At 37.1% G+C, this 13419-nt stretch overlaps 1 protein-coding gene across 1 annotated transcript; it reads right to left on the bottom strand.

Moving 5' to 3' along the window:
- Nucleotides 1-3005: 3005 nt before the first annotated feature.
- Nucleotides 3006-3818, bottom strand: LOC140060964 (uncharacterized). The gene has a single exon (XM_072107342.1). It carries the CDS (start codon nt 3816-3818, stop codon nt 3006-3008), a length of 813 nt encoding a protein of 270 aa, XP_071963443.1.
- Nucleotides 3819-13419: the final 9601 nt, after the last annotated feature.

Genomic DNA, 13419 nt, shown 5'->3' with positions numbered 1-13419 from the left:
CTAGACATACAACGTAAAATCGTCTAAAATCCATCTTTATTTCTAATAATCACTATTTTGAAGCTTGTATACAATAAATGTATAATAAATAAAGATTATGTATCAGTTACAGTGTCTAAATCGTCATATTTCCATGTAAAAATGTGATTTTTCTACCGGAGAAAAGTCGTGAAGATGTCCTCACAAGGGCCGCGCCATATTGTTTACCTTTGATTGTAATATGAACCCTGACATGTCAGATGCATTATGGGCATGAAATATTTGTTCAAACTCTGCGCAAAGGTCAGTTTATTGAAGCATAACTTTTGACAAACATTTTGATACCAAACTTGTTTTAATTTCATAAGTTTTCGACGCATTTTCGTCAAATTTTCTGCAAGCTACACGTCTAAAACAGCGGACTAAGCTCCCGAGGGATGCCGGTGCGCGTGGGAATCGCGAATTCCAAGTCGCTTTCGGGATGTTTTTTTTAACATTCCCGGTGAACAAACAGCGGCGAGGACGCTCTCGGGGCGGCTCCCGATAGGCCTAGGCCCCATATGGTCATCGTCGGATGAGTCAGTCTACTAATTTCTTCATAATTTCGAAACCGGTCATTCATAATGGTCAAGTTTGGTCTTATTTTGAAGAGAAGAAATAGGTTCTGATGAAGAGATGAGTTTTATTATGAAATATTTATTAATTTTTGTGCATTTGGTAGTCAAAGATAAATTACAAATTTTTAATAATTTTCCTAAAATATTTCTAAAATTTGCATAATCCATACTCCGCCAAAATAAGTTGTAACACAAATTTGAAAACATATTTGGAAATAAAATGTCCTTTGCATTATTTTTGTTTTTTAATTTTTTTAATGTCTGTGTTTAGAAAAAAAGTTAGGGTTAATTATATGACATATGCTTTTTGGGTCCCAGGGGAGCAAAATAAACTTAGGGGTCAATGGGTTAATGAATTTTTAATTTAACAAGACAGTGAAGAGGCACGTAGGCCTACACGGACGCACGACACTATATAGTATTATACACACACGTACATCATCATTAATTTTTACGATATACTTTTTGGTGATATGGTGCAATTTTATAATGGATTGATGGGATTGCCTTTCCGGGTTTATGAATCAAATGTTCATCATTGTAATACTAATAATAGTAAACTACTGAGCTGAATAACAATTATTTTACGTTTGTTGCATATAAAAGACACAAACGTAGCCTACCTAATTATGTATCTGTACCGTTAAATGACATATGCCGAATTTAGGGAGGTTTCGCAACCTCTTACGAATACGATAACGAAAACGAATACGTGTGCGTGACGTATCCGTTTTCGTTATCGTACCCGTTATCGTAGGCCAATTCGTAAGATTGCGAAACCTCACTATTAGGCTAGAAATAATAGAAATTTGTAAAGCGCAAGCATCCGTCTAAAAAATTACGCTCACTGCGCTACTGACAACAAAGAACATGAAAAAAAAGTTACAAATCTTAAAGACACAAACATTACTGTTCTGCATGGAACCCCCGCAGTTTAAACGCGGACAAAACCACAGAAGAATAGCTTCTCTTTCTTGAGCTATACTTGCTCACTTCATTACTATTCATCCGTTCATCCGCGTTTAAACTGCGGGGGTTCCATGCAGAACAGTAAACTGATACTAGGGATCACTTATCTATGATTATGTCTCCACACGGAGCATTGAAGGTGTACAACAACGTTAATACAACGTATCGCCTATAGTGCACCGCTCTCATACAACGTTTTCTCTGCACGTCTCTTGAAGAATAATCTTTCCTTCGAGGACAACAGGTGCTGCGAATCCTAGTGGATCGTATATGGAGCTAATTGTTGATAAAACGCCTCTTCGACTCAAAGGAAAATCTTTCAATACTATTCGAAATTGAAAAGTATCTGCTTCCACGCACCAAGTGACACCCAATGCACGTTCAATTGGTAGCGGATCGGTCTTGATGTCTAACGTTTTCAGACCCTTAGCTCTTTCGCCCGTATTCTTAAACCGGACTTTAGTCGTAGTTCGAGCTAAAACTAAAAAAATGACGTCATTTTAATTCATAAACCGAACTTCAACTAAATCACCGACTAAATCAGGCCAACCTCGACTAAATCGAGACGGATTTTGATCGATTTTTTTAGTCCTGGAGGGGGCAGACTAAATGGTCGACTAAATGGTTTTTAAACGATGTTTATAAAAAACTTAACAGTCATTGAGTTGTTATATTGGCCAGATATTGAAGAATGAAATATCTATATTTATATTAGCTTAATTAAATATACATTGGTATAAATTATAATAATGAAAATCATCTTTATTTACAACTGTATACAAATTACATTATTTTCTTCGCGCAAGTCCGACTTGAGCTACGTCACGCCATAGCGACAATGGGAGATGCGGCAATTCACCACGCGATGGAATGTTTAGGGGGCCTAGCGCTTTCTTGTCACGCTATGAAGTGCGTGGTTCGTGGCGATCATACTTTGTTGGGGTCCTAGAAAATATAAAAGTTACCGTACCGCCATGGTTCCTAAATATATTTTTAAGATTTTATTTGTTGTTAATCAAATATACTTCACTGTTAAATTAATACTGATATTGTTCTAATAATTAACGATTAAAATTATTTTTCATGTATATAGTCCTGATGCGTAAAAAGTGTTGTAAGAAATGGAAAGTGATATCAATGCGCAAAATTTCGTCTGCTCCTCAAATACTCTCTTGTCATTGGCCAATGTATAGCCTTTGTTACCCAGACGTGTGCAACTCGACTAAAAGCTCGACTTCATTAAGTCGAACTGCAAACTTCGACTACTTCGTTTTTGAATCGAATTTGAAGTAATAGCTCGAACTACGACTTTTCCAAGTCGAACTTCGAACTACGACTAAAGTCCGGTTTAAGAATACGGGCGTTTGCTCTTCAGGAATTGCTTCTAGAACAGCTCTTTTATTTGACATCCATTTTGTGTAGCACCAAGCCAGCTGATGCTCACAGTTCCGTGCTGCTCTTGACAAGTTCGATAGCCTGTTGAATAGTAGGAAGTGACTTTAAACCGTCGTCTACATAAAAGTCATCTCGAATGAAATTGGCTGCAATTTCACCAAACTTTCCTTCTCCGTCGTCGGCAGCTCGCTTCAAGCCAAAGTTTGCACACCCGGGAGAGCTTTTAGCACCGAACAAATGAACTTTCATACGATATTCCACCATTTTTTGTTCAAAGTCACTACCATCCCACCACAAGAACCGTAGTTTGTCTCGATCTTTGGGAGTTACATAAAATTGATGGAACATCCCTTTTATATCGGCCATGATGGCAACCTCTTCTTTCCGGAACCGACATAGAATACCAATCAGACCATTCATTAAATCTGGACCCTGAAGTAGGTAATCATTTAAACAGACGCCTTCGTATTTCGCCGAACAGTCGAACACAACTCTTATTTGATTCGTTTTTTTTGGATGGTACACGCCTGAATGCGGTATGTAATTAACACTACCATTGGTTATGCCGTACTCAGATTCAGGTACCTTTTCTGCATAGCCTGCAAGTATACCATTCATAAAGGCAATATAGTGTTCTTTAAATGTTGAATTTCTTTTAAACTTTCTCTTAAGCTGCAAAGCCCGTCTCACGGCTGCTAAACGATTGTTAGGAAATCGTACTTCATCACGACACATCGGCAATGGCATCTCATAATGACCATCATTTCTCTTGACAATTTTACTGGAAAGTATGGAAATAAATCTATGATCTTCCACAGAATACCCCTTTTTTGTTGATACATGCTCTACAAAATCCATCTCAAACATCTGCCTAACCTGTTGCATGCTGATTATTTTCTTTCACCTTGGTAGCATGAGTAAGTCTGTTTTTAGGATTTTTGACTGTGTCAACGCAGCCTGGATTTCTAGAAGATTGCTTATGGGAATCAGATAGAGTTTTGAAAGTTTTGCTAACATTTCCAATTATTCCCCATCCCAGAATGGAACGTTGGCCATAAGGATCGTTTTCATCTCCAGCCACAATCTCACGTGGTCTTATTGCTCGAGGTATATCGTTACCAATAAGGATCCCAACTTTTACGTCAGGTAAGTATGGTACAATCAGATTAGCAATGCGCTGTAAATGTGAGAATTTATTCGCGTCTTGCTGTCTGGGTATTTGTGATCTTCCTATTGGAATCTGGTCTCTTGTAAACACTCTCGATAGAGGAACCATTTCTTTTCTGTCAAAACTCAACACTTCCAAATCGTGAATTTTCCTACTAGGTATCATCACGTTTGCTTCTAACATCGTAGACAGTGAGAGTTGAGTTGCATGCCCATAAACTTGAAGTCATTTGAAACATCATTTTTCTTTCGGACTCATACAGGTAGGCCTACCACCATTGAATAATCAATATTCTGTCGGCGTACCAAAGTACGATGAGAAGTGGTAGGCACTATAGCCTCCTGTCAAAGTGTAGGCTAGTAAGGTGTTCGTTAGAACATGTTTTACATTTGATTCTGTTTTCACATGTCTTTAATTGATGTTGGTCAGTCATTCAGCAACCATAACATAACCTATTTTTTCTCAAGAATTCTTTTCTCTCCTTCCGGATTAGATTCTTGAACTTTCCACATTCGTCAACATGATGAGCCTCTTCACAAAACGGACATTTTTTACCATCAAAGTTCACAGTTTTTCTTTGGTTTGTTTCATCGTGCGCTACTGTGGCCAACGATGAAGTATTCTCACTTTGTACCCTTTGTTGTCTTGACCTTGTAGTTCCTTTGGCTTCATCACTCTTGTAACGTTGGTCAAAGGCAGGTATGTTTGCTTCACGTGCTTGTGTTTTGATGAATTTAGCAAATTTAGTAAACGTTGGAAATATAGGCCTCTGTTCTTGGACAATATGACGCCATTTTGCTTCAATATATAACGGCAATTTTGTAACAAGTTTTGCATTCTCTTGTGGGAAATTCAACACTTGTAGATACGGAATTCTCTGCATCGCAACATTCACTTCATTTACAAAGTCAGAGAATACTTCATCGTTGGCCACAGTAGCGCACGATGAAACAAACCAAAGAAAAACTGTGAACTTTGATGGTAAAAAATGTCCGTTTTGTGAAGAGGCTCATCATGTTGACGAATGTGGAAAGTTCAAGAATCTAATTCGCGTTTAAACTGCGGGGGTTCCATGCAGAACAATTACAAATACGCTACAAGACGGTGAATTAATAAATGAGTCTTTAAGCTAGACTTGAATGTATATAAACTAAACTATGTTAATAAATTGTCATTTTTTAAGGCACACATTTTTCTCATAGACCTGTGTAAAATAAAAAATAAAAACAATTTAGTTATTAATAATATATATTCATCGACCAAAGCAAAAAAAATTTATATTTTATCGAGACCAAAATTAAACGCGGCCGATTTCAAACGCGACCGACATCGTCATAAAATTCGGAGTAATTACGGGGTTGCCCGACACAGTGAAGTAGGCCTAATTACTTCGGGGCTTCTTCTCTTTTTGATAGGAGCGTTGCCGATCATCGATGTAGGCCTACTGAGTACGTACAGTACCATGGAGGTAAAACATTTTTTTTTACCCTCCATGCTAGTACTAATATATATACGGCGGGGGCTTTCTCTTTTTATGCCTACACCGGCCTTCCGTGTTATTTTGTGTTCAAATTGCCCAAGAATATCAATGCGTAATTTTACGCACGTACTTATAAACTAATATTTTAACGTTTAAAGATGTATTGTCCCCCAAAACATGAAAAATAAAGATTATAAATTCAGACTTTGAATAGATATTTTTTATTATTTTTTTTTATTCTTTTTATAAAATTACAAAATAAATGGTTAAATTCAACCAAAAACCTTCCTTCCAATAATTTGGTCAAAGTGGATAACTATTTGGTGACACAAAAATGGCACAGGCCCTATTCAACAGAAAAATGTTTAAGAATTAATTTTTCAGGGGGACAATTAGGCCTACGTGGTACAGTGCCCAATCAATGGAAAACGGCCTGTATCTCACCAATTCCTAAGATAAAAAATCCCAAGGAACTTAATAACTATAGGCCAATCACATCCAATGTTGGTAAGTGCCTAGAAAAGATTGTAGGCCTACTCAGGCAGTTGCTTGATCAGACCAAATCTCGATCCTCTTCAATTTGCCTATCAGAGTAATACTAATAGAAGTGTTGAAGATGCTGTGCTCTTCCACTTACATAATATTTACCAACATTTAGATGTGCCTAGATCATAATGTAAGATGTTTGTATATAGATTTTTCTAGAGCTTTTAATACCGTTGAACCTGGTTCATTAGTACGCAAACTTAAAGAAATGAACGTAAACGACACAACGAAAACGGATACGTCATGCACACGTATTCGTTTTCGTAAGCCAGTTAAAATCTGTTTCGCATGGTAACGAAATATTGAGGGCGCCGTCCAAAATATGACTGCGGTAAATTTTAGCGAAGCGCAGGTACGTGTTGCCTCCTGGTGCTTGGCTGCCTAGGCCTAGCGTAACATCAAAGCGAGTGAGGACTTTAAAAACTGCTATTTATCAAAATTGACCTGGCATTTTAGTAAATTACTTTAGTAAATTTCTTTCAATAAATCTATAATTATATTATAATCATGAATCATTCCTGATTCAAATGCAAAATGTGCAAAAAATAGATCAAAAACTATATACTCGTTTTGTAGTTACGAATATGACTGAGAAAAATGGGGAACAGCTCAAAAGTTTCACAAATGTGTGACGTATCCGTTTTCGTTATCGTATTCGTAAGGTTGCGAAACCTTCCTATTGACTTCATCAGGCCCGTATCCAGGGGGGGTGCGTTGGGTGCAGACGCACCCCCCCCCCCCCCCCAAGTCCCAAAAGGTCCACTATTTCCTCGGTTGGTATTTTTTCTTGTCTTATTTAACTAAAGACAATATCATTATATATATACAACATTTACATTATCAATGGTATACAAACAAAAATATGCTAATATAAAATTAAAAAATACCGGTAATTAAATTACGGAATCTGAACTGACTACAAACTCGATGTAAAACATGCGCAGTCGATCATGTGACGACAAGCAATAGCTTAGCGCTTCATGTACGCGGTAAAGTGTTTGCTGGAGAAATACAGACAACTTAACCGGCGGTAAAGACGTGTCTGGAAATACAGACACTCTATCGAATACGGCGCCTAAACAAGGGGGGAAGGCCAACTCAGACAGCGTCGTACGACGCTGTCTGAGTTGGCCTCATCATGAAAGCGTTAAGTTCTGGTGTCCATCGTTCAACTAGCCCAAGCCACAACAGAGAGTCTTAAATCAGTCTTTAGAACGTCAAATAACGCAAATTTTGTCAGGGCCTTCGGCCCCTGGACCCTGACCGGGGGCCCTTGGCGGCCCCCCTGGCCCCCAGCTATTGTTGCTCGCTTCGCTCGCACCCCCCCATTATAAATGCTGCATACGGGCCTGTTCATGGATATATAATTTCTTAACAAAAAAGTTCCAGTATGTTAAACTAAACGGTATTTTATCTGATAAAAGAACTGTTAGAATTGGCACGCCACAAGGGTCTGTTATCTCCCCAATGTTGTTTTCACTGTTCACCAGCAGTTTCAGAGCCAAAATTCAAATGAATGTTGTAGCCTATTGTAAAATATGCAGATGACACAGTCATCCTGGATACATTACTGGCAATGATGAAACAAGCTATAGACAACTAGGATGTGATTTTTATCACTGGTGCTGCAATAACAACCTGAAAACTAAACATAAAGAAAACAAAAGAAATGCAAATTGATTTTAGGAAAATTAAAGAACCCTTAGAACCTCTGATTATAAATGAAAATGAGATTGAAGTAGTAAATGAGTACAAATCTGGGTTGTATAATTGACAATAAGCTAAATTGGATAAATAATGTACATAAAGCCACATGCAAAGCCAACCAAAGGATGTTTATTTTAAGAAAAATGAAGTAGGCCTACCTACAAATTGACAAAACTAGGCCTATACTTAAATTGTTTTATAACTCTGTAATTCTCAGTGTAATACTTTTTTGTAATGTTTGTTTTGGTAATACAATGCAAAAAGATAAAATTAAACTTAATCGAATAGGAAATAGTTAGACTAGTAGGAGAGCACTTACCTGATGTTGAATCCTTGTATAATTAAGGAAAATGTGTTAAAAGGAGTAAAAAGTATCATTGATGATGAAACACATCCTCTTCACAAACAATTTGCCCTCATGAATTCTGGCATAAGACTACGTGCACTTAATAGGGAGGTTTCGCAACCATACGAATACGATAACGAAAACGGATACGTCACACATTTGTGAAACTTTTGAGCTGATCCCCATTTCATATTCGTAAGGCGTATTCGTGTTGACGAATATCACCAGTCATTATTCGTAACTACAAAACGAGTATAGTTTTTGATCTATTTTGCACATTTTGCATTTGAATTAGGAATGATTCATGATTATAATATAATTATAGATTTATTTAAAGTAATTTACTAAAGTAATTTACTAAAATGCCATGTCAATTTAGATAAATAACAGTTTTTAAAGTCCTCACTCGCTTTGATGTTACGCTAGGCATAGTCAGCTGCTGGCCAAGCACCAAGCAACACGTACCTGCGCTTCGCTCAAATTTACCGCAGTCATATTTTAGACGCGCCTCGATATTTTTCGTTGCCATGCGAAACAGATTTTTTTATGGCTTACGAAAACGAATACGTGTGCGTGACGTATCCGTTTTCGTTATCGTATTCGTAATATTACGAAACCCTACCAAAACAAAACGGTTTAGGTGCTCGTTTGTACCTAAATGCTATACACTTATATAACTCCAGAGTACAAAGATAAAATGTAACCGATTTTAGTTTATTTTTATAGCTCACGCATGTATTTTTAATGCTTTTATATAAACTTTAAATCATCGTTAGTGCAATATAATAATAAATCATATAATACAATTAAATAATAATGATATTTATCTAATTTCAACAATTTTTAGCCTCTTAACTTTTTGTGTGTGTTTTTGTAAATTGTATTTTCATTTCATTTATCTTTTTATTTCGGAATATCATGGTGACATAATATTTTATCCATAGCAAAAGAGAGAAAAAAAAATCTTAATCTAACAGCTCATAGAACAAAAACAAAGATATGTAAATATATAAAGTCAATGCAACAAAGCATTCCATTGTATGTGCATTCTTGACACATTAAGAACGTGGCGATTAATGGCCATGATCAAGGAATTACTACTTGCGTTCACACGATTTTTAAAACTAAAAACAGATTTTCTAATGAACTCATCAAAGGATGGGACGTCATTTAAGACAAACATCATGCTTGCACTACAATGTCTTGGCTGCTTCAGCAGCAAACGTAAGGCATTGTTATAACATACTTTCAGTGATCTCAGAGTGCTCTTATTATATCTACACCATAAGGTTGAACAGTACATGCTGACACAGTAACTCTTAAATAGATAACATTTAGTCTTAGTAGAACATTTTCCAAACTTTCTATTTAGAGAGTTGGCCCTAATGCAAATAGATCGATATTGACGTTTGATGTCACTTTCATCACTCAGGTTATTACTGATCACATGACCAAGATAGGTTATTGAATTATCAACGATTAGAGATGCCCCATTTAAGGTAATATGTGGAACACCTTTGAGGTTGCGGACTTTCGGGCAAAATAGCAAGCATTTGGATTTGGTTTCATTAAAAGTAATATCATTGTCACTAGCAAAACCTTCACCGAGTCCAATTAGGCTTTGTAAGCCAATCACTGACGGAGCCAAAAGGACCAAGTCATCGGCAAAGCTTAGGCAATTCAGTTTAAGACTGTTAATTTCACAACCTTCTTTAGACTTAGTCAGTTCAACAGTTAACGGATCAGTGTACACATTGTAAAGAAGAGGGGACATAACGCTTCCCTGGCGAACCCCATTACGAACAGTGAAAGAATCGGAAACGGAACTTCCCCACCTGACAACAAATTCCTGATTCCTATACCATGACCTCAGTATCTTAACTACAGGTGAAGGGGTACCCCTGTCAATTAGGGTCTTGAAAAGTGTCCAGTGGTTCACTTTATCAAAGGTTTTGCTAGCGTCCAAGAAACAGCAATAAACTGGGCTACCATGATTGTTGTAATGCTCGATAATCTGTTTAAGAGCAAATATACACAATTCGGTTGAGTGACCAGATTTGAAGGCAAACTGGTTGTCATGGGAGTCCAGTGAATTACCACAATGTTGTATCATTACAGACTCTAGAAGTTTAGAAGCTACACATGCCAAAGCTATGGCCGATAATTCCCTTTATCAGTGATATTCCCTGATTTAGATTTAATTACCGGCACAAGCGTGACTTTTGTGAGATTACTTGGAACAAACCCGTGAACAAACATAGCCTTAAAACATACACTTAAAATAATACTAAGTCGCTCAGAAGCGAATTTGAAATGCTCATTGCATAGACCATCATATCCCGCTGCTTTAGCATTGGGCAATTTGTCAATTAAAAGCTTAATATTATGGGGTGAAACATCAATTTCACCGTCTGTACAGTTTTCAAGAGTTTCATTAACAAAAGTCTTATGCTCAGATGAGTCAATACTATTAAATAAATCGGAGAAATGTTGACGCCATAGGTCACAAATGTCATTTTCCCACTTAGCACTACCAATAATGTTAGACTGTGAATTGGCGTAACTGGATTTCTTAACCTTACCCCAGAAACTATTATAGTCCTTATCGTCAAAAGACTTGGCCATCGAGTCCGCCCTTAGCATTTCTTCGTTGGATTTACACTTTCTGAGGGCATTTTTGAAATTAGATCTAGTGATTTTCATGTGTTCATAGATGTGGCCATATCTGGGTTTACCCAACTCACGCCACTTCAGAAATGCTTCCCGGGCATGTTTATGAAATCCAGCTACTCGGTTATTCCACCCAGGGACAACATTGACTTTTTGATTTTTAGTCGACTTAAAACACCACTCAGAACTGACTTTCAGACACTCAATAATATTGTCATATAAATCACTAATATCATTGCAATGGCATTCATCTTTACATGAGGAATCATTACAAAGTAAACCATCGCAATTGAGAGTAAGGTTACTAAGTAAGGATTCAGTTATCTCATTAAAATTGTTTATATCCTCCCTCTTAACATTATTCCAGTTAACTTTGATAATTTTTGAGGATTCATGCATATTTTCACCCTTGTCATTACAATCATCACAAATATCAATGCCTAAATAGTCAAACGAAATAGGACAGTTATCAGAACACATAAAATCATAATTAACTATAAAATTACACAGCAGAGAATGGGAACTATGAGTGCTCACAACATGGTCTAACCAACTTGTGGTACTGTGAGCATCACTAAAATAAGTAAACGTATCTGAGTAATGACCAAAGTATTCCAAATCAGATATAACCAAGTTATACTCAGTGCAAAAATCAATCAATTATTCGTTACCGAATTTTTTCTTTGGATCAGACTTAAAATCACCAACAAGGACTACTTTGTCATTGTCAAACTCTTCAACAATACTTTCGATTTTACCTAAATATTGTAAATATTCACCAAAGTTGTCGTCGCATTCATAGGGTAAGTACAGGTTAACAAATAAGGTTTTATCCCTACCCTTGCCAACCTCAATAGCGACAAGCCTATTATCTTTAAGATCAATAAGTTTAACAACATCGTGTAATGTTTTCCTAAATAGTGTCGCTACACCCCCATATGGCCGTCCCACAAGTAATGAGGCCGAATCCATGGGGGAAAAAACTAAAACAATCAAAATCGGGGTGAAAATTTTTAAGCATGGGTAGCTCATCATTGTCAACCAAATCTCTTGTAAACATACAATGTCATGAACATCACAGAGATCATAAATTTCTTTTTGAGCAGATTTAAAAGAATTACAGTTAAGGGAGACTACCATAAGTTTGTTAATTTTATGTGAGTCATTCATTACCCTGCTTATATTTAGGTTCATAAAACCTCCTAAGAAAAGCATACTTTGGCCAGATATTTGTATCATTAACAATATCTTTGTCATTAAATTCACATTGTATCATGAAAGAGGAACAGTCTGTTCGTTTACTTTCAAGAGCATTGACGGTGACAGTAATGTTCTTGACTCTTTTCAGGTATGATTGCACATCTGTTGCTTTAGTGTCATTATCCATATTACCCAGGTATAGTTTATAAGGTGGTGGAGGCCTAGCCTTAAGTTCAATACCCTCATCACCGGTTCCTCGTTTAAATTTGGACTGACGGCGTTGTTTTCTTCTTTAAAAGCGAAATCCATCCTCATCTTCACTCCAGCCTGAGCTCACCTTTGTGTTCTTTACAGCAGACGCGAATGTGTTCATTGGATTAACAGGAACACAAGCTGATGATGCAGGTTGAACATCGCCTTCTTTAGTATGGGGATTCCCCTTACGAGGATTTCCTTCTATATTCTTGGAAATTTCACCAACAATTGCTTCAGCGGACGGAATTTGAGAATTCTTACAATCATGTGGTTTATACGGTTCGTCAGGAATAACTATTTGCTTTGCTGGATAATTCTCAGGTTTACGGGTGAGTCAGTGCAGGAGAATGCTGTGTCTGCATAGCTTCTCTCACTTGCTGGGCCAATTTGCATCTCTGATTAGTTGCATAAGCGATATCTGCCTTCATCATGGTAAAATCCGATCGCAGTTTGTGAATCTCTCTGAGCAGCAAAGTTGCATCAATGTGTTCCACATCTACAAATGGGATTTTAGACAGATTTGCAGCTGTGAATGTAGGCACAGACGATGCATCACAATTTACCAGGTAACTGAGCATGTCAGACTAATATCACCCTTTCGTCTTGGTTTGTGCACATTATTTGGACACACGCACATAGTAAATCCTTTGCAGCTTTAATGTCATTTAACGTGAAATTTGCAACAGTGATAGCGTGAAGATTAACGAGAAAGCACAACAATTCATTAATTAAAACATCACCTGGTTGGTGAAAATATTTATATTTTTGTATTTTGCCAGTTTTCAAATCACATTTCTGGTTTTTTTTTAATGGACAATAAAGTATATATGACTACCTACCTATGCCTACCGCATTGTAAATCAAAGACGTAGGCCTACGTTCCACCATTTGGCCATAGAAAAAATGATCGTACATATCGTTTTTGTCCATGATTTGCGTTTTTAAAAAAGGGGAATCCCCAGCGAAAACACGTAGCAGTTGTAGATATCGAAATAGCTGCCAAAGGCGCAGGTAGGGAGGCGCAGCTACGAATTGGTCTCAGATGTTGTCGCCTAATCAAATGCATACACTGAAGAAATCTACGCGT

The sequence above is a fragment of the Antedon mediterranea genome, chromosome 10 (genome assembly GCF_964355755.1).
Source record: "Antedon mediterranea chromosome 10, ecAntMedi1.1, whole genome shotgun sequence".
NCBI classification, from domain to species: Eukaryota; Metazoa; Echinodermata; class Crinoidea; order Comatulida; family Antedonidae; genus Antedon; species Antedon mediterranea.
The sequence above is the reverse complement of the archived record's forward strand: the minus strand, read 5'-3'. Positions and strand labels throughout refer to the sequence as shown.